General features: G+C 38.9%; 1 protein-coding gene across 7 annotated transcripts in view; it reads left to right on the forward strand.

Annotated features, from left to right (window-relative positions):
* The window catches only part of Arhgap28 (Rho GTPase activating protein 28), a 168,871-nt gene that overhangs the window by 124,235 nt on the left and 21,646 nt on the right, over window positions 1–22,990 (forward strand). For all 7 annotated transcript variants that reach the window (XM_070029546.1, XM_070029548.1, XM_070029551.1 and 4 more), the window contains 6 exons: window positions 5,317–5,401; window positions 7,524–7,666; window positions 12,945–13,110; window positions 13,212–13,303; window positions 15,719–15,796; window positions 21,857–22,019. In XM_070029546.1, coding sequence (XP_069885647.1) covers window positions 5,317–5,401; window positions 7,524–7,666; window positions 12,945–13,110; window positions 13,212–13,303; window positions 15,719–15,796; window positions 21,857–22,019 — 727 coding nt within the window. The remainder of the gene's footprint in view (window positions 1–5,316; window positions 5,402–7,523; window positions 7,667–12,944; window positions 13,111–13,211; window positions 13,304–15,718; window positions 15,797–21,856; window positions 22,020–22,990) is intronic.

Raw genomic sequence — 22,990 nt, forward strand, 5'->3', positions numbered from 1 at the left:
TCCATCTCTGCCGACTTTGGGAAATGGGATTGATGGCATCTACATCCCCCCCTCCCTACTGCCTAGGTGTCCCCACTGTTCACTGTTAGCTTTATATATATTAACTCTTCTGTGGTGGTTTTAGACTTTTGGTTATGGAATATTTGCATTTTTGAGCTTTTGCTACACAGTGACCACATATTACCAGTGAATAACCTATCACGAACTCTGTAAAGTATAGTATATATAGGCTGAGGCATACCCACTGTGTCTGACCTCATAACTGTAAATCCAGCTGCGATTTTGCTATTTAAGACAATGAATTGGAATGACAATGAGGAGAATGTCTCCATGATAGAGAGCTTCTCAAATCTACCACTTATGAATGGGTTGAATTCACAAACTTTGGTAACTCTAGAATAAAGTTTGACCTTCCATACAGCTTCCACAACTGTGCTATTCCCAAGTAACAGGGGAATCCTGTTCTAAGACTTGCCTGGGATCCTTTATTTCCTGTCTCAGCTGGTGACTCCCATACACCCAAGAGTTACCTGTATGCATCAGCCTTAACTGTGTCCACCATCCTGTTTCACCACGCTTATTTCTGGGACCCATGTATCTTATCATGGAAATAGAATAGTAGAATATTTCTATTCTATTACAGCCAATTCTTTCATACAGCAATTCGTCATCATCATCTTCCTGTTTTTACTAAAGCTGCTGTAGGGATCTCTTAGATGACAGCCCAACCCATTCTTCCCACAGATCTAAAACTGTTGCTGCCTGGCACCAGTGGCTCACACCTTACAATCCTACCTACTCAGGAGGCTGAGATCTGAGGATCCCAGTCCGAAGCCCATCCTGGCAGAAAAGTCTATGAGACTTTTTATCTCCAATTAACCATTATAAAAAAAATGGAGCTGTGGCTCTAGTGGAGAAAGCTAGCCTTCAACAAAAAAAGCTCAAGGACAGGGCTCAGGCTCAGAGTTCAATCCCTAGGACTGGCAACACCAAAAAGTGCTGGTTACAGATCCAGTGGTTCTCCAACATTCTCTAACACAAAAGGTTATGACACAGTGAGACCCCTCATTTGCATCTAGCTGACTTTAGCAACCTCTATATCTTCTGTAGTCCAACAATGAGGACACAGAATGATTGAACTTCACACAGGATGGTATAATAATTTGGTTGCTAAAGAGGATGGTTGGCATGCCTTGTTTTTGTAGTTTTTCCATGTCATTTTGTGACCACAGTTTTATTTCTGATAAGACTAGTAAAGGGCTTAGAGTATAGTTTGAGTTGTAAAGCATCTGCCTAGCAAGGTCAAGGCCCTAAATTCAAACCCCAAAACAAGCCCCCCCAAATAAGAAGAAACTGATGCTATGATTCTGTTTCCTTGTTCTCTGATGCATGTATTCCACCTCATTGGCTCACTCATTAAACATGTCTTTATTGAGCACATACTGATTTCAAATAGATTCTTGGAAGTTGGAAGATGTGAAAGAAAATGATCTTATGGGGAAGCTCTAGGTAGTTACAGATGGAGCTGTCCAGAACTATTGGTGCCCTTTTTGTTTTGGTTGCTCTAAAAACAAACTGGATACAGGGGTAAGCACACTGTATTAAATATGTAAGGTCTTATCTACGTGGGTTTGATTACAGAAACTAATAAAGTATTCTCTAAATAATGAAAACAAACAAACAAACTGGATGCCAAATATCACATAAATAAAGCAGTATTGGGTATGAAAAATGTCTCACTTGTACTAGTCTTCAGCTTGACTTATTTTTTCGGCTACTTACTCAGATACTCTTTTATTAGAAATATTACAGGAAATGCTTAGTTGCTAGGTGCTGACTTAATCCTTACTGGACTATTACTAGAAGTGTTACAGAAGTTTCTGCCATGAAGTTACTACAGTGTGAGTCTGATGGTTCCAGTAATTCAACGAAGTATATTAAAGGCTACAGGGATCTTGGCCATGGTAACTATAAAGGTAAAACTATTCTGTCAGGATGAATTCCTCGTAAAAACTGACAGATTTGGGGGCCAAGGCTCAGTTGTCTACCAGACTTCAGGGATCTTAGCAACTTTCCCTTTTGGAATTCATGTTGTAGAGTGAGATAACATAGGTAATATGACTTTCCATTTCTGAAAGCATAATGTCGATATGGACCAGTGCCTTTTCCCCAATCTTTAGATTAAAGATTGAGAAAAATCTCAAGTAATGCCTTGGTGGTAATTAAATCACCATAGAGTCATAGATCTATGGCTTGTTTTTGAAATTGGCTAGAGTAACTTATACATCAGAGTTTTCTTTTTTTGGAACTTGAGGTCTTATGCTGGCTTAGTTTGTTTGTATACAGTTAGCACTCTACAACTTTGGCCACATTTCAGCTAGCTTTTTGTTGGTTATTTTGTTGGCTATTTTGTTGGTTATTTTGAATTCTCATAGACTTTTCTACCTGGTCTAGCCTCCAACTACAATCCTCTGGGTATCAGCTTCCTGAGTAGGTAGAACTACTGGCTTTTTAAGTAATATTTAAGCTATACTTTATTCTTCAGAGAAATGCTTTCTTCCAGATAAACTTTAAAAAAGGCTATGCCTACTACTTTGAAAATCTCAGTAGGACTTTCCTTCTCATCTTTCATCATAAAATGGATATTTATTCTCTCCTTAATTGCTTTAGTGTAGAAGTTGAATCTACCAAATGGTTATCCAGAATCTACTAATGGGAATAGATTCAAATGTTCATTTACCAACTACAAATCAAAAATATTTTTAAATTGCATCTGTCCTCATCATGCACAGTTTTTCTTTTCATTATTCTGTAAGCAACATAGTGTAACTTCTATTTACAAAGTATTTACATTGCATTTTCTATATAATTCATCTTTAAGTCATATAACAAGATTAAACACATACAGATGTGTTGGTATGTGTCGGTGAAGTGAAAATACACCACCATTTTATAGAAAGGACTTGATAATCCCTGGGTTTGGGTATTTATTTGCAGGATACTGAGGGGCACCTGTACATGTCTTTTCTCCATCTACTTCAAAAGTCAAGGGCCTTTTGTGGACAGGCTGCATTTCCTTCTTTACTTCCTGCTTTAACAGGAGAGACTCCTTTGTTGTTGGTTTTTTTTTTTTTTTATCACTTATGTGATAAGTCTCAGTGTCCCTATGTGTCTTTCAGCCTCTTCCATAATTGTGAGCTGACTCTTGCTCTTTATTAATTCATTTTCAATTTTTCTAATACTATGACTCAGCTACTAAAACATTTATCTCTCTGTGATTCTTTGTATCAGTTCGGCTGTGCCCATTCCTGAAATTTATACTTCCATTTCTGGTTAGAATGTTTTTGCTTGTCTCCTCTGCCTTTGTAAGCACCTTTTATTGATCTCAAGGTCCAACTCAAGTTCGCTTTATCTGTAAAAAATCTTGGTGGCTTCTTGTACTTCTCCCATCGTTTTCCAATAATACAGTTCATAATAGAGAAATAAGCTCTTAACAGTGCCTTGCTTGTCTTTTAATAATGTTCCATAAAAGTTATTCTGTTCTTTTTGTAAGTAGCTCAAGAGCAGGGATTATGTCTGAAATCTCTGTCCCAAAGTAATTTATGTTACAAAGAACAGATACTCATTGAGCACAACAGGATGACTAGCGGCCAGCTAAAGCAATTGAGCAGATGGACACTTTCCTACTTTGAAGATTAAGCAATTGACATTCAGTAGCTGAAAGCATCCCAAGTCTTCAACTTTAAATTATAAATAAATTAAGCCTCTCGGTTTTCAAAGGCACCTTCTTTCCCATAGGTGAGTTTTTATTTCAGAGTCTGACAAAGCATTTCTCTGTTGAAAAACTTAAGGAAACCACTGAAAATTTGTCTATACCTTTTTAAGAATTTTAATATATAAAAAGAATTTTAATATATAGAAATGTTGATTACATTTCCATTACTATAACAAAAACCTGTGGTAGTCAAATGACAAGGAGAAAAGGTTGAAACCTTGGTCAGTTGACCCTGTTGAGTCAGCATACTGTGGTGTTAGCGTGTAGCAGAAGAAGCTACTTGTCTCAACACAGCACCTGAACATTTTCAGTGTGGAATGGACACACCATAATGACCTAAGACTTCCTGCTAGGCTTCTCCTCTTAAAAGTTCCACCACTTCCCAACAGGGCTAAGGTGAACCAACATATGAATCTATGAACCAACCTACATATCTTTATGGGAAATTCTAGATCCAAACTATAGCAATTAATAAACTTTAACTCTATCAGCAATGACAATAAAAGGTTTAAGAGTATTGTCTTTTCTTCCATCAAGTCCAGTATGCTGACATCTGTGTTATAGAAACTGACCATTCATTTGTGTGCTGTTTCCACAAATAAAAGTACATCCTTTGCTTTGAAATAAAGTAGAAATTTAAAAAAAGAGAACATGAGGCTCAGAATTTGAGACTGTCTTCTGCAATTTGTAGCACATGATATAAAGGATCTTTTATGAAGCAGGTGTTCCGTTATTGCTAAATAAATATGAGAATAAAAGAAACAATATCATGCTCTGGGGGAAAAGAATAGATTTTTATGTGTGAATAGTGTATAAAAGAGTTTTGATGGAATATATCATTTTCACAGTAACACCTATTCACAGATAATAACTTCCACAGCCAAGTGTGATGTTACATGCCTGTTAACTCTGTACTTGGGAGTCTTGAGATAGGAGAATCATGAGTTCAAGGCCAGGCTGCACTACTTATGGAAACCCTGTATACACCCTCTTTCCCAAAATAAATTTTATAGAATTTGCATGTAAAATTATTTAAAGAATTTCTAGGTAAGTTTTTTACTTGTGGTCCTCCAGACATGAGCAATAATTCATTGAACAGATTTCTATAAAGACAGAAGACTCAACTTCTGATAGAACTGCAGGCTTTCAGTGTAGAAAGTGCCAAATTATTTGAATTATTTAAGAATGGAAACTGAATTGGAACTGAACTACAAGAGGTATTTAATTTTTTTGTTTATTAGCTCTGCATTTTACAGTAATATTAGTATGCATATATAATATTAAGACAAAACATAGAAAGACTGGCAAACCATAGAACATAAAGCATTGTAATTTCTAAATCTTAGCAAAGGTATAATCAGCAAACATGTAAGAGCTAAGAAGGTGGAGTAATATTGAAAAGAAACCTATGCAGGCCATTTATGAAATCAAGAAAAAATTGTGAAAAGAATTCTTATTGACTGTGGAACAGAGATCAGATTGAATTGAGGGTAGTTTGTATTTATGGTAACGTTCTGTGTTTGTCTTCTATTGCTTGGCAGTCTAGACTTGAGGCTCTTCCTGATATTCCAGCTCATTCCAATGGATCTGCAGACTCTGGGCAGTCAGTTTCGAATGAACTGCACAGTGAGTAACTTGACTCCACTGAGTTTAAACTAGGCCATCTCACTTTGATTCTGGTACCTGGTATACTTACCAGTGATTTTATTTATTTATTTCCAGGGCTCGAATTCAGGGCCTGAGTACTATCCCTGAACTTTTTCGCTCAAAACTAACACTCTACCACTTGAGCCACAGCTCTACTTTTGGCTCTTTGGTGGTCAATTAGAGATAGGAGTCTCACAGACTTTCCCGCGTGGACTGGCTTTGAACCTTAATCCTTAAATCTCAGCCTCCTAACTAGCTCAGATTACACGTGTGAGACACCAGTGCCCAGCTGTATTATTTATTTTTAATGCACCTATTTTTAAACTGATACACAAAACATAAGCGTGTACATATTAATGGGGGGATGGGATTTGTAGATACATGGATACGTTGTGTAATGTTTCATCAGATTAAACTCTGCAATTTCCTAAATATTTTTCATTTCTTTTTGGCAAAAACTTTCGTATTCCTTTGTCCTAGCTTTTTGTAGTCTACAGTTGATTGATGTTGATAGTAGTACCTCATAGCTTCTTGCTCTTCTCTGTACTGTAGTGACCATCAACCTCTTCCTATCCTCTTTCTTCCCAATAGTGAACTTTCTAAAAACAAAATGTAAGTGCAGTATTTTTCCTCATTATGATTCTATTGCTTCCCAATGTTCATTTTCCCTGTGCACCTCCAAACACCCCTTCAGGCACAGTAGACAAAATGAATTCATCCCAATGGAAAGGGTGGCATATTTTCTTCTCTCCCACCGTATCGTGTAGGAGCTTATTACTTGGGCCACGACTGACTTGAGGCCTCTTCTACAGTCCCGTGGATTTGCCCAACACTTTCAGAAAGACCAGAAGTGGTCATTTCCAGCTCCTAACTTACTACTCTGGTACATGCTGGGCACTTCCTCAGATCCTTGAAGGACGCAAACCCCCTGAGGATGTGTTTTGTGATGTCACCCAGAGTCATGAAGTACATGCACTCTCCTTGTAAAAACAGAGTCCATCTTTGATCATGCACATACAAACCAAGGAAGTTGAGTTCATTAAGTTGATTATATAGAGGTGGTTGCCTAATGCTAATCTGATAAACACCATTGACTCGAACACTTTAAATGGTGAATTGCCTGACAGGTGAATTGTCTCTCCATAGAGCTGATAACAGATTAGTTAATTTAAACATTTTTTAAAAGGATTTGCCAAAAATTATTTCACATCATCTTATTTGCTGCCACTTCAAAAGTAGTTCAAATCATGCCTTAAAGATAAAAGTTACATGTGGTGGTCCAGCAGTTTGGAGAACTGGCATGTTACATTACTTCTTCCTAAATAATTTGTCCATGGATTCTTAAGAAGTTACAGAACCATTTAATAACTTTTCTTCCTCTGTGATGAAACAGATGACAAGCCGAAACCAGTCCAAAATCAGAGTTCAGGAGTACTCACATGATATATTGAATCTCCTGGTTTCAGTCAAGGGAAATTTTGTTTATTTACAAGTTGGGTTGAGAAAAGCTCTTCTTTGGGGCATTCCTTATCACGCAGTCAGCCTTTTCTTAATGTGCGTCAACAAGGTCAGATAGACAGGATCAAATTACAGAACTGCCTGCACAAACCTAACCGTGAGTCCAAACTGACTTTATCCAAATCTTAAGAAGGAAATATTCCAGAGCTTGGGGGAAAAAAAACCCAAAACAAAACAAAGGAGCAAAAGCAGAGAAAATTTTGAGCAGGATCCCACCACCACACGCACCTCTCTTTGGCCTCAGGCTTCCAGTTCTCTAAAAAATAAAATGGAATTGCATTCATATAATACAATTTTAATATCAGAATATTCTGCTAAATAATACTCAGCAACCTTCATAAAACAGAAAAATCAAAAACGTTAAAAATCATGTGAATTTTAAGTTTCTTAGATAATGACAAAACCTGTGATCATCTGATGACAACACATCGTTCATTGCAAACTAAACTTGGGAGAATCTGATGTTTTGCACAGTCTAATCTATGTGTGTGTAGGTACCTTGGAATTATTTGGTGCCTATTTTATAGTAAATGGTATTGATTGACCAAAGAACATACACATCAAATTTTTCTTGCTTTTTAAGATGGTGGTTATCTAGAAAAGAACATTCCAGCAGAAGCTGAAGAGCTGTCCTTTGAAATATCGTATTCAGAAATGATTGCAGATACTCCAAAAAGAAATAAGTGTAAGAAGTCTGAGATTAAGAAAGAAGAGTGTGCTTTAACTGTAAGTAAAACTTTCCTTGAATGGCTAGTGAAGATCTTCTGCCAATTCATGGGCTTTCTATTGAACTTGCTAGCTATGTTCTTTACCATGCAGAAGCTCTGCAGCTTCATGCAATCCCATTTGTTCAACCTTTCTTTGATTTGTTGTGCTTCTGGGTCTCTATTGAGAAAATTTCAGCCTGTGCCTAGGAGACCTAGGGTTTCTCCTGTTCCTTCCTGTAATGTTTTCAGGGTGTCTGCTTTGACTTTGAGGTCTTTGATCCATTTGGAATTAATTCTGGTGCAGGGTCATATACAAGGATCTAACTTTAATTTTCTACAAATGAATAACCAATTTTGCCAGCACCATTTACTAAAGAGGCTGTCTTTCTTCCATTCTATTTTTTTTTAGATCCCTTGTCAAAGATTAGGTGACTATAGGTCTGTGGATTCATTTCTGGGTTTTCAATTCTATTCCATTGGTCCTGAGGTCTGTTCTTGTGCCAGTACCAAGCTGTTTTGATTACTATGGCTTTGTAGTAGAGTTTGAAATTTGGCACTGACATTCCTCCAGAACTATTCTTTCTGTTAAGGATTGTTTTTGCTATTCTGGGTCTTTTATTGTTTCATATGAATTTCTGGATTGCTTCTTATATCATTGAAGAATGAGGTTGGAATATTGATAGGTATCGCATTGAATTTGTAGATAGCCTTGGGAAGTATTGCCATTTTCATGATGTTGATCCTTCCAATCCAGGAGCATGGAAGATTTTTCCAGTGGATAAGGGTCTCATATCTAAAATATACCTGGAACTCAAAAAATTAAATCCCCCAACAATAAATCCTCAAAGAAACAACTGCCCAATAAACAAGTAGGCTAAAGACTTAAAGAGAAACTTCTCTGAAGAGGAAATAAGAATGGCCAATAGACACATGAAGAAATGCTCAACCTCTCTAGCCATAAAAGAAATGCAAATCAAAACAACATTGAGATACCACCTCACCCCAGTTAGAATGGCTATAATCAAGAACAACAGATGCTGGAGGGGATGTGGACAGAAGGGAACCTTACTACATTGTTGGTGGGAGTGTAAACTTGTTCAACCACTTTGGAAAGTAGTATGGAGATTCCTCAGAAGACTCCACATAGAGCTCCCCTATGCCCCAGCAATCCCACTTTTGGGCATTTACCCAAATGATCACAAACAAGACCATACTAAAGCTACCAGCATGACTATGTTTATTGCAGCATTATTTACCATAGCTAAGGTATGGAAATGGAAAGACTTGGAAAAAAATTATACTAAGTGAAGTAAGCCAGGCCCAAAGAAACATAGGTCCTATGATTTCCCTTATTTGCAATATATACTGTATGTCTGGGACAAGCAGAAAAGGTCAAAAGCTATATACATATGACCAGATAAGATGATGTTAAGCAAAATGAACCCCAAGATGGGGACACAAGAGGTTTTTTCTTTCTTCCTAAAGTATTTATAATGTACCATGTGATATTTTTGTTTTTTCTTTTGTATGTTCCTCCTCCATGGTATAATACCTGTTTTCACTCTATTTGATGTCAGTGCCCTTGTATATATACTTCTTGTATATATACTTCTAGCTTGGGGAGGGAAAGGGAAAAAAACAAAATGCTTAAATAGGGATACAGGTTGACCCATTGTAACAATGAGATGTACAAGACACTATGTTGAAAAACGAACTTTACAGTTTAGGCAGGAAGAGGTGGAGGGGGGTGGGGGGATAGAGAGTTGTGGAGATGCGAGGGAAGAGAGGGTAGGGGAAAACAAAGGAGAATGTAACAATCCTTGACAGGAAATGTACTTGCTCATGTAACTCTAACCCCCTGTACTTTCCTTGATCCAACCAGTAACTTAATGTGACTTCTTTAATGACTCTGACAAGAATTTCCTTTTAATCTCTGGAAATACTGGGCTTCAGGGCTGCAGGCCACCATGGAAAGAGGGGAAACTGGGACGTAATTTGTTATTCTGTGCACAGCTTGCCTGACTGTACCTAGCAGCTCCTGGTACAGCTTGAGGATAAGTCATGAATACTATTTTATAGGTAGTTAGCTTTCCATTACTGTGACAAATACTAGAGATAAATCAACTTAAAATGGGGAAGCTTATTTTGACCCACAGCTCTGAAGGTTTCAGTTCCTGATAAGTTGACTCATTTCTTTTGGGCCTGTGGTAAGATAGCACATCATGGCAGGAGCAAAGAAAGAGCAAGCTGCTCACCTTATGGTGGCTAGGAAATAAAGAGAGAAGAAACAGGAAGTATTCAGAGTCCTAATATCCCTTTCAAGGATACACCTGCATTGGTCTAACTTCCTTCCACAAACTCTACCTGGTAAAGGCTTTACCACATTTCATCGGCTGGTGATGGAGACGCTAAAACATGAGCCTCTGGAGACCATTTCAGATCCAAACTACAGCACAGAGGAAATGGGGTTGTCATCTATATTGTGATTTTTCTTATAGTTCATAACCTTACTTCACACGAATCCCATAAATCATATAATATAAGGGGCTACTACAGAAAGTCTGGTCATAATAACAAAGAGGGACAGCATATAGGACGGTCACTAAACTCAGAAAAACACAAATGAAAGAATTTGTAATATTACAAATAACCAAGAATGGTGACTTACACTCTAACTGTTATAAACTTTCACTTCTTAGGCAGTAGTGATTGAAAAGATCATTGTTTGTGACCAGCCCAGACAGTTAGTGAGAACCCATCTCATCCAAGTATGTCTGTAATCCCAGCCCCACAGGAAACATAGGCAAGGAGGATCACAGTCTGGGACTTGCCTGGGCAAAATCATGAGATCCTACCTGAAAAAAATCACTGAAGCACAAAAAAACTGGGCACATGGGTCAAGGGATAGAGGGCCTGCCTGTCAAGTGTGAGGCCTGAGTTTAAAGTTCAAACCCCAGGATAAAAAAGAAGAAGAAGAAGAAGAAGAAGAAGAAAAATGCATTATTGCAAGATGAGTAAATAATAATTCTGTACTTTGTAAATAGTTCTGTACTTTTAATCCTGAAACAAGGCAGGTATATGTATATGTATATGTATATGTATATGTATATGTATATGTATATGTATATGTATATGTATATGTATATGTATATGTTATATCCTGAGAGCCTAATATAGAACTATGCTACATGGATGTGATTGCTATTCATTAAACAAATGCAATGTGTGAAGACCCCATTCTGTGGAGTCCTGAACACTCTGATGATCGGAGGTAGCAGTAGGAAGAACAGGGCACAGGCAGTTCCAGTGCCAAAGGGGCTTTTTCAACTAGGCAGCAGGACCATTTCCAGATAACTGTGGAAAAAGATGGCAAGAACTCTGGGGCTCACTGAGTGCTTTCAACAAACCTGACACCACACAGGCATTCCTTGTAAGGTGGATCTTTATGATCACAACCATCATACAGAGGAAAACAGAGGCTTGAAGAGGCCAGGAAACATACCAGAACTCCATAAGATTAAAATCTGAGTGCGTCCAACTCTAAAAACTGTGTGGTCCCTAAACAGTCTCCATGTCCCAAGGTACAGTCATGCTCTGGGGAGAAGATGGGAGCCATGGGAACCCTTGCAGAGATCCATTCCAAAAGGAGATCCTGGCTCCTAGTACCCCATCCAAACTGTATCCCACTAAGGCTTGGCTCACCTGAGCACCGATTAGTCTGTAATGAAGAACTTGTAAAGGGTTTACCGCACAGTAATTGTTTCATTGTTTATACTGTTGTTATTAATATAACTGCTTGGAGGACCATGGTCTCAGGAAGAAAGTAACAGAACTAACCATGTAACGGCCTAAGGTATGCCCTAAACCAGGTCCTACAACTTATTGATTCACTTTTTTTTTTTAATTTTTATTTTATTTTATTTGAGAACATACTGTACAGAGGGGTTACAATTACATGGGCAGGATAATGCATACATTTCTTACCAAGCATTGCAGCCTCCTCCTTTGTTTACCCTTCACCTCCCTTCCCAGCCTCCCCCCTCCCCCCACCCAATTATACCCCCCCTCCCCCCCACACACCGACATTGTAAAGTTGGTTTTGACATGACATTTTGTACTTCTCATTGTTTTTAAATATGTGTGAGTTCCACTGAAGAAATGGTCATGAATAACCTCATGGGAACTCCGAGTCACAGGGCCCTATGGAAACCATGCTCTGTACCAGCACTATACCCCTGAGCCTCATCTCTAGCCTGGAACTTAAAACTATGGTTTAGTATATTTCTCAATACCAGGGTTTCTGAGAGAAAATATACTCATGGATATTATATTCAAATTCCTCTTACTTATTGCTTATACTTCATATTTCCAGATGATTGAGGTATTGGGGGAGGTTGTGTATTTTGTTTCCCAGCATAAAAATAGAGAATATAGCAATAGCATTGTCATCAAAAGAATAAGATTATTTACCTTCTCTGTGAATTTTGCATTTTTAAGAATTTAGAATCACCTAAATTTGATTTGTTTTTCAGCACTGGAGCTAGAACTCAATGCCAAGCAGGCACTTGATATGTAAGCCATGTCCCCGTCGCTTTTGTGTTGTAGTTATTTTTCATGTAGGGTCATGTACCTCCTGCCTGGGGCTGGCCTAAGCCTATGATCTTCATATCCACATCTCCCTAGTAACTGAGGTTGTAGACATCTACCACCATAAAAGAGACAGGGTTTTGCCTGCTTCTGTCCAGGCTGGCCTTGAACAGTGATCCTCTTATCTCTGTTCCACTATGCCAAGACCTAGCTTTGACAATAACTGCCATCTCAGTTACCAGCTCATGTTACCAGTCTTGATCTGCAGACTATTAAGTATGTGTCTTTTGAAGTATAACATGAAGCCTGATTAAAGGAGATTGCCTCTCCCCTCAAAAATCTGTTCCAAGCTTTCCTGGGATATACCTATGTGTGTGGTCTTGAATGCATATTCTGCACATAATCCAGATTAAGTGTCCATGCCATGCACATTCCATATGATGGTTGGCCATTTATGGTGTTTGACCACCCAGGTTGTTCTTTATGGGAAAGCAGTTTCTGCAGCAGTGTTATACCCTTCAGACTACACTACTATTTGCTTCTAATTAGCATGATAGAGAACTGCAAATGTTATACAGAACCTATTCTAGGAGACTTTTTGCGAGATCATGTGTCTTTACACACATTTCAAATATCCAAATGGCATTTCAATGAAGGCCTAATAACTTTTTCTGCCATAAGAAAATAACTATCATCACTCTTCATTGCAGAAATTTTTTATACAGAAAACCAGATTTGGGTTAACTGAAGCAGGAGATTTGTCTGCAGAAGACATGAAGAAAATCCGCCATCTGTCTCTGATTGAATTGACTGCCTTTTTTGACGCCTTCAGAATTCAGCTAAAAAGAAGCAAAACAGAAAAAGTAAAAGGGCGAGGTAACTAAGACAGACCCTTCTGGTTGTGATGTCACACACTAGAATAAGTGAGTGCTTTTCTAATTCCTTTTTCTCTCTCTCTTGCCTATGGTATAATGAAGACAATGGGATTTTTGGAGTGCCACTAACAGTTCTCCTGGAAAATGATCGAAAGAAAGATCCTGGAGTGAAAGTCCCGTTTGTATTACAAAAAGTGAGTAGACTGGAAGTGATGAAGGAACAGATTTCCTCCTGTGACTCGTTTCTTTCTAAACCTACTAGTGAGTTTTCCTTTAGGCTTAATGACAATGACACTAAAAACCCTTTCTAGTTATCAGATCCTCCTGATTTCCAGCTTTCTTCAGTGCATCCTCAAAATGGCCTCTAAAGGCTTAGGCTATTTGGCTGATGAACTAACCCAGTTTTCATTACTATAACAAAATGTCGGAGGATGGGCTTCTTGAAGGCTAGTGCTGTGCTAGTGAATGCCTCTTGGGCTGCATCACCTTGTGCCACTGCAGTGCTGTAAGAGGGAGAGGTCAGAGCACCAGACAGCCACAGAGTGGGGAAGGCCCAAGAAGGATTTCCTACCAGGCTCTGCTGCCCAGCTTCCAACACGTGAAACCCTGGGGACATGCCACATGCACGCCCTGGCATTCTGGCTGCAGATGTTTTGAGCCTGTTACACTGTATCCATCAAATGACGGACACAGATGTTTCGTCTCACAGCTTCCTTCAATTCTGTTTTGTCCATTACTTGTTCAGATACTATTTGTGCACATGTTTATGTCTCTTTGTATTTGATTATTCTGTCTGGATAAAGATGACTATGTATTATTAACAGTATATTTGTGGATCATCCAAGTGTGTGCTGAAAGATACCATAAGAAGATTTTTTTTATGTGTATAATTGTGATCATTTTATGGATCATTCCAAAGGTTAATAAAATCTAAAAATCAGCTTGTGATTGGGCAGATGGGGTACAATTAGACAAAGAGGATAATTTGGGTGAAACTAAATTTTTTAAATGATATTATCTCAACTATCCAATGTGACTTTGTCTGTGGATATCATTGCTGGTTTACTTCTAAGTTTGTTTTATAGACAGCATTTATTCAACAGTGACATCCAGTGGCACAATTAAAATTTCATGGTATATAGTACAAAATGAAGAAAAGGAAGGGAAGAGGGGCTAGTTGGAGGGGGTAAGAATGGTGAAGGGGTGACACAGCATTGTTTTCATAAGCTGCTTTGGTAACTGGCAACTCCTCTGTAACAGTACTTAGAATTCATAACAAAATTTAATGCATTTTAGGTCATAGAAAATCAATAAAATTCCAAGCTATTAACCAGCTATGAAAAAGCTTTTAAATGATGTATAAAAATGTTGACACGTTATAGTATCATGCCACTACAAAGTCAAGCTCAGAACTCTGAAAATGAACTTAAACAGAAGATGCTCAATAAATGCCAGATTAAATGTAGATTTCTGTGACAATAGTAACTGTCGATGTTAGCTGTATTACTACTGATTTCCTTGAAGACAATGAGATTAGTATAACTCTTGCACTTCTATGGGAGAGGCTTCTCATGCTTACGTTTCTTCTTAAATAGTTCTCTCCATGCTTAATTATTTTAGGCCCAAGTATCAGGTAGCAGAGATCTGGAATCCCTGTCACCATGTGAATTTGGACAGGTTACTTATCCTTTCAGTGCCTTTAACTCCTCAGCAGTAGATGGGAAGAATAATAGTACTTACTTCATGATTGCCAAGATGAAGTGAGTCAATACAAGTGAAGAACTGTGAACTGGGTCTGATAGGCATTACACAGACAGCTTAACATTAATATTCATCATTACCATCACAAGAGCTGATGAGAGTCATTAACTTCCATAATTTCTAGCTAGATCCTTGGTCAGACTTTCTAGCATTCCTACAGGCTCTTTCTTCCTCTCTTTTTCCTTCCTTCCTTTTTTCCTTTCCTTCTTTCTTTTTTTTGTTTTTGTGTAGAGGTATTGGAGCTTGAACTATGAACACTTACTGCTTGGTGCTCTACCATTTGAGCTGCACCTCTACTTCCAGCTTTTGCTGGCTAATTGGAGATAAGAGCCTCTCAGATTTGTCTGCTTGGACTGGCTTCTAACAATGATTCTTAGATCTCAGCCATCTTGGTAGCCAGGATTACAGGCATGAGCTTACTTGTGCCTGACTCCTACAGGTTCTTAACCAGGATAGTGGTAGCAAAGGATGATAGTTTTAGAATCATTTCTTACTGTTCAATTTTCAGAAAGATATGCAATAATCTGATCTTAAATTGTTAAATTTTATATTATATGTTATAAAGCATATTATAAGTGGTTAAGAGTTCATGCTGGAGAGTGTTATTTCCTATGTTATGAGATGGATATTTTGGGAAAGCTGTGGAATAGCTGTAGTAGAGATTTGCTCATTTGCAAATTTGAAGATAATGTTGACCTTATAGGTGATTGTGAACATTTACCAAGGCCTTCAAGTACAGACACATATGTATGCTTGATACTGTATCAGTTTCTATCATCATTGTTTGAATTTATGATGTTTATAATTATGTATAAATACTTAATTGATAATATATCATTGTTTTCTAGTTTTTTGAGAAAGTTGAAGAATCAGGTCTGGAGTCTGAAGGAATTTTTCGACTTTCAGGATGTACTGCCAAGGTCAAGGTACCCAACATTTTCTCTATTCCTGGTTAGAGATCAAAGCTGGTGAGACCCAGTAAATGAGCAGCAGGAATTTAGTTTAGTCTGTCATTGTCCTTGCTTAGTTGACTTATCACTTGGTTCAACCCAGGGTTTCTTTAGTACCTGTTTTATGACACTTCTAAATTAAAAAGCAAAGCAATAAGTTTTAAACCAGTAATAATGAAATAACATATCCATTCAGCATTGCAAACTGTTCTTGATTTTAGTTTGAGTAATTCATTGCCCTGTCACTGGGGTTAACCACGTCAGTTTGTTGTATTCATCTTGGTCACGTAAATCACTCAGTCCAGAGCATAGGAGCCCTTCTTTCCATTACCAGCTGCTCTTTTGCTTCTCATTTTAGTTGAAGTTTTTGAAGAATTTTTAGCAATGACTGTAACCTCTGAAATACTTACTCAGCAGTTGTAAAACCCAATTCCATTTATGGAAATGTTAGTGCCCACATTTAACTCCACCCATCACCCAAGCCTATGAATCCATTCACTCTGCCTTCTGACTTCCATCAGATAGTGGGCTCTATGGAATAGTACAAGAAACAGTCATTGAAAAATGGAGCGCTTTCATAAATTTCCAATAAAAATATCCTAGTGCATCTCCGGGTGGGTACACAAAGTAAAGAGCTATTATCTGTACTTGGATCACCCCTGGGTAAGGTCATTAAATAATAAATCCATGAGTTGTTTTTCTCAGGACCAAAAAAAGGTATCACTTCCACAATTCACTTAGTATGTGATTTGGGGAGGGCATCGATTTTTTTGTAAAAGGAATCTCAGGACTTTGTCACATTTGAGTATAAACAGAATAGGCTGCATCCATTGGCTCCTCCAAAGAGTCCACGCAGAAGTAGATTAACAGAGGAAGAGAGCTACTGGAGCATGGTATTTCCAAAAAAAATGGAAGGGGCTCAGCTCACAGACAGTCTCTGACAATCCCTTCCCATCAAGGAATGAGCAAGGTCCTATACCTCCCCATACCCAGCTGTGGGCTGGGCTTTCTTCAAAGCATGTGTAGAAAACTGTATAGACCATGATAATGACAGTTTGCCTTGTGAAGGTTAAAATGTGTTTGTGACTTTAACAAAGTATCACTATTCCACAATACTGTGGAGAATACTGTGAGAGAAGGGATGGATTAGGAGCTATGGGTGACAATGTTGTCAGACACTTTGTACTCATATACTGTTTTGTAGAACGGGAACTTCTTTGTATAACTACTTAAAGATAACAATAATAAAAAAGTAGAATCTTCACTCTTTGAAATCAGAATCAGGGATTAAGACCCTTCCTTCCTTCCTTCCTAAATTCCTTCCTTCCTTCCTCCTTCGTCCTTCCCTCCTTTCTTCCCTTTCTTCCTCTTTTCCTCTGCCTCTTGATACCTATCTTCCTTCCTTTATTTTTTTTGTAACACCAGTCTTCTTTTACCCACCCATACTCCTTGTGAGGATTCTGTGTCCTTTATCTTTTTGACAGGATCTTGTCATGAAGACCAGGCTGGTCTCAAATTCAAGATCTTCCTGCCTTAGCTTCCTGAGTGCTGAGATTACAAACATGTAGGATTATTTTCAGCTAAGGGAGAATTTCTAGGGATAACCGAACAATGTTTTAAAAATTAGGGAAAGATGTATATGTATGAAGATAGTAATTGAGGAGGACAGATAATGGAAAAAGAAAACGACAAGTGCCCAGAATCCTGTAGGGAAAATAAAATTTGTAAGGCTGAGGAAGAAAGTGAGTTATCAAATCTTTGAGGTATTAGGAAATGAGTACAATTAGTCATTGTAAAGTATTGAATGAGAAATTAGTGATAGATAGATAGATAGATAGATAGATAGATAGATAGATAGATAGACAGACAGACAGACAGACAGACAGACAGACAGACAGACAGCATATGTAGCGGGACTGATACCTTGGGAGAGTGCGGCAAAAAGTGGTGAGTTCTCTTTTGCGGACAGATCTGAGCAGGGCACAAGTAATCCCGGCATGTTGGGACTTGTGACTTCCCTAAGAAAGGAGTTGGTTAAATATTGGCATAAGTTCTTTAGGAAGGCATTTTAATTCCCAGAGACTCCTTAAGAGTTATGCTTTCTAAGTTAAATCTGCTTTTGTCCCAGTTTTCTATATAGTTGGTTCTTAGATATACTTCCAAACAAATCTATCTTAATTATTTTTTTCCGTGGTCCTGGCGTTTGAACTCATGGCCTGGGTAATGTCTCTTCAAGCTGACTTCAAACTGAGATCCTCGGATCACAGCCTCTTGAGTGACTAGGATTACAGGCATGAGCCACTGGTGCCTGGTAATCTGTCCTAATTCCAAGGGCAAAAATGATTTCAGTTTGGTTGGTTAGTAATACAATCAGAGACCCAAAATGAAGTTATTCTTACCAGTTGTGGCTTAAAAAAAAATACTTATCAGAGGCTAATCATCGTTCAGAGTGTTTTTACAATCACATGCATTCCTGAACCACATTTAGGTCAAAGTCTTGGTTTTATATCGTGTCAGCCTATTTATTTCACTGCTCGTTAGCCCAAAAAAAAAAAAAAAATGCAATCCAGATGTTTCATGATTCAAGCTCCAGAAAAGCCAATGTGAAAGAAATTTGGGGCAGTGAACAGAAACAGAAAGTCAGAGAGGCATTGTGATGTGATGTGTTTGAGGGGTCTTTATTCCTTTCCTTTATTTAAATCCTAGACAATCTTACTTTGTTTGTTTGGATGGTTCATTAGTTGGTTGGCTGATTGCTTTTGGTTTTGCTTGTAACTTCATCCACTGGACTTTCTCTAAGAACATGCTTGGAGAAAGTCTTTTTTTTTTTTTTAATCCTCTGTTAGAATTGAATTTGTGCCAAGTAAATATCACCAACCAATAAGGGCAACAGCTCAGCCAGACTCTTTGATTTAGATGCTTGATAAGATGGACAGGCTGCAGTCCTGAGAAGAAGCTGCTAGAATTTATAGCCAAACAGACACAAGTGTGAAGTCAGTTCTCATATTTGAGGCTACAGAGCATTTGGAAGCAATTGAATGCTTTGTGTGTTCAATGATTTTCTTTCAAAACATGGCAGAAATTGGAGCCCAGCACTGAGAATATGTTTAATGGGAGGCAGAATATTTGACACATAAGGTTTTCTTTCTTACTCATTTCCATTCTTCAGAGGCAGCCTGTAGCTGATGGCTACAGGCCTTCCATTTGCCGTTGTGTGAAGCAGCCTCAGAAACTCAAGTAGGCTGCATAAGAGTGCCAGCCTTAAGAATGAAGTGAGGGTGAAAGGCCCTGAGATGAAGCCCCAGTATTGAGACAGAAGAAAGATGGAGAGAGGAAGGGAGAGAGGGAGAGAGAGACAAACAGAGAGGGGGGAGAGGGAGAGAGAGAAACAGAGAGAGAGAAAGGAGAAGAAAAGGGGAGAGGAGAAGAAAAGGAAGGAAGGAAGGGGGGAAGAAAAGGAGATAGAAACAGAAATTGAAGCAGGCTACTTTTAAGCTCAAAAGGGATCTAAGGACAGAGTTTATAAACCCACCTAATTTCTTAGTAACTATAGACACAAAACATGGACCTTTATCCTCTTAATGCCCTGCCTTTGACCAGGTAAATTCATACCAGGCTTCTGAGATTTCACATCTGGGGTCACCACATGGGAGCTCTGTTTACAGGCTCCAGTTTGCTCTTTTTTGTTTTGTTTTGTGCCATCACTAGGGCTTGAATTTAGGGCCTGGACACTGTCCCTTAGTATTTTTTTTTTCTCAAGGCTAGCACTTTAGCACTTCGGCCACAGTTTTGGCTTTTTGTGGTTAATTGGAGATACAAGTCTCATGGATTTTCTTGCCCTTCAAATCTCCTCAGAACTCAGATCCTAGACTCCGAAGTAGCTAGGTTGCCACAGGGTGCCTGGCTTTTCAAGTCTTCTCTTGTTGGAACCCGAACATATTGTTTCTCTGGCTATTAAGACAAGATGACATTTTAATACCCAGAGTCACACCTACCAAGGGGGGAGGGTGGCCTCTGCTGAAATGACACTGAAGGTAGATCAGACGTACGAGGAGGAGACAGCACAAGCTTTCTCTTCAGTGCCAGGCCACACTCTGTGAGCATGTACTGCTATCCCATCTCATTCCAGGGAAGTTATTTTTAAACTTCTAGTTTTGGTTGATATATGGAAAATGATACATATTCGCTTAATACCATGTATTTAGATACACATACATTGCACAATGTTTCTGCTGGGGTGGGCCTATCTATGTTCCTACACATTTATCATTTCTTTATGATGAAAACATTCAAATCCTCTCTTATAGTTTCTTGAGACATATAGTCTTCTCTTGTTACTTACCATCACCCTATTGCGCAATAGCACCCTGACATTGGACAATCAGTTCTCCCTTTCATTATCATAGTTAATTCGTCACCACAGTGGGCATTGTCCCTCTTATGTGCACCCGCCTCCTCTGTGTCCTACAACTACATGCCCAAGTTAGACTCCTTCATTGATCCTCCATAACAGATAACAGTAACAGTAACAGAGGCCTCTTGTCTCTCACCCTCACCTGCCTTACAACAAGTTCCACACCTTCTGAGATAATTCTTCTGTCTGCCATCAGGATAGATAAATCTAGCCTTGTCATTCCCTTGCTCAGAGATGTGCCCAGTGGTTTTGCTGTTGGTACTCATACAACTGAGTATGAATAGCCCTCATGTGGTTCTAATCAGCATCCCACGCCTGGTCCTTGTTCCAGCAATGCTGACCTGGCAGTTGCTTCTCAGAAACCCTGGTTCTCCAGGCATTTGTGTCGTGAGCCGTTCCTCTATCCAGGCCCCTGTGTGTTCTCTTTGGCCAGTGAACTCCTTATTGTTCCTCAAGCTCAGGTTCCAAAACCTTCCTTTCCTCCACCTGTTGCTAACGGCACAGCAAGGATATCATGCATTCTCCCCCCTCCCCGACCACCGGCCCACTGAGGCATGCAAGTCTTGTCTGTTCTAGGATGGTTTTTCTGTATTGTTAAGCTCTGTCACATGTATTTATCAATTAAGGACCATGTGATTAGCTGTATTATTCCTGTTAGGTTGCAGGACAAAAAGAAACTGTTCTTTTTGTTCTTTGATATCATCAACAAGGGCCAGAGGTTGGCTGGGTCAGACTCAGAGCGGCTCTAGAAGAAACCTGCCTTACCAGGGAGCTGTGTTTTCCAGACTGGCAACTGTGAGAGCATTTGCAGTCCTATGTTAATGAGATGATCTTGGTAGGAAAAGCTGCAATGTACAAACTGACCATGGCTGGTTATAAAGAGAAAACAAAACTAAATTACTTGCAGGTGCCCATTAAGGATGATGCCTATAGGTAAACAGTTCAAAGGAGCAGCAGAACCTGAACTTGACTTTGGTAAAGGAACACGGCGAGTGATAAGTCAGATGAGTTAGTAATGTAAAAATTATAAGCCAAGTACAATTTATGAAGGCATAGTGCTTTTTCTTTTTCCCCAAGAGTGTATGCACTGTGTTCTAAACCTTAGAAAGGATGTCAGTTGTGCGAGCACGCGTGTGTGTGTGTGTGTGTGTGTGTGTGTGTCTGTGTGTGTGTCTGTGTGTGTTGGCATAAAATTCTACTGTATCTGCTCTAGGAAGATGTCATCAGGCTGCTTGCTGGAGTGAGGTCAGAGTTTCTTTGTTGGGATGCTCTCGTTGTACATGTGAACTTGCTGAGAGATGCACATTCTTGATCTAATTTGGAAGTGGAGATGAGGATGGCAGAAGGGATTGTGGAAAAAGGGAGTGGAGGCTTTGTCAAAATCTAGCAGTGCATTTGTCATGTGGGGATGGTGATCTCCTGCCAAAGCCACAGAAATGAATTAGGAGCCAAGTAAGGAACTTTTATAATTGTGTAGAATTAGCCATTTAAGGTCAAGATTATTTTAAAAATAAATCTATTGACAGAAGTGGTTAATGTAGCAATGGTAGTAGACTTCAATGGGGGCAAAAAGGGTAAGATGGTAAAAGTTGTTGCCTATTGGCTGTCTTCCTTGGTTTCAGCAATACCGTGAAGAACTGGATGCCAAATTTAATGCCGATAAATTTAAATGGGACAAAATGTGCCATAGAGAAGCTGCTGTCATGCTCAAAGCCTTTTTCCGAGAACTACCCACCTCTCTCTTCCCCGTGGAATACATCCCTGCCTTCATCACTCTATTGGAAAGTAAGTGGAAGGAGTTCTGTGTGAACAGTCTAAAGTGTAAAGGCTGTAAAGAAGCAGCAGAAGACAGATGCATCCTGAAACATGATCATAATACCGAAATTTTAAGCTTGATGCATCCTGAAACATGATCATAATACCGAAATTTTAAGCTTGATACTCACGTATTTAAGTCTGGTAGACATGACCTAAGGAGCTTTATAATCATTACAGGGCAGAGGGAAAATTGCAGAATGACCAAGATCTTAAGATTTGAATTCCTGGGCAACTATGCGTTAGCCCTACAGTCAAAGTTTCTGAGCCTCACCTGCAGAAGCTTTAAATTACAGATAATAACTACTTGTCAGGGTGCTGTTGGGTATTGCATGAAATCAGCTAGAACAGTGCCTAGATTGAGGCCTCTTTCTCTAAACCTGAGGCCTTGGGCCTGATGATGCGCCTCCATGTAATAGATGCTTCACATCATGTCTCTGAAAATGATAGAATTACATAATGATTTGGAAATTACAAAGTCTTGTAGATTAAATCGAACATGAGTTACCTGATTAAAAGCACAGGGTGGTGTGTTGTGGTGCTGTGTTTGGCAGGCAGGGAGTAATTCAACACGGTTGGATCATAAAGGTTGAATGTTGTAGAGAATGTGACAAGAAAGGAATGAGAGGAGGTTAAATGGTGGGCTTTGACTGCTAACATGGGGTCACGAAGGTCACAAGCCTAAGTATTTAATGCATGTGAAATAGATAGGGTTTCTTCCAGGTCAGGAAAGGGTCATAGGCAGATGAGAGAGACACTGGCCCTGCTCAGCTCTAGGTAACACTTATATGTGGGACTTAAAGTCACATTCAGGCTTTGATGGGAACTTTACTAATTTGAAAATGCTACCTTGCAGATTTAAATTTTATAATGCTGTGTGCTTAAGTGATATCTGTATATGCCGTCTACAGCCTTCCAAAGGTTGACTAGAACTATGAAAT

The sequence above is a fragment of the Dipodomys merriami genome, unplaced genomic scaffold (genome assembly GCF_024711535.1).
Source record: "Dipodomys merriami isolate MVZ:Mamm:240054 unplaced genomic scaffold, mDipMer1.0.p SCAF_2, whole genome shotgun sequence".
In the NCBI taxonomy this organism is placed as follows: Eukaryota; Metazoa; Chordata; class Mammalia; order Rodentia; family Heteromyidae; genus Dipodomys; species Dipodomys merriami.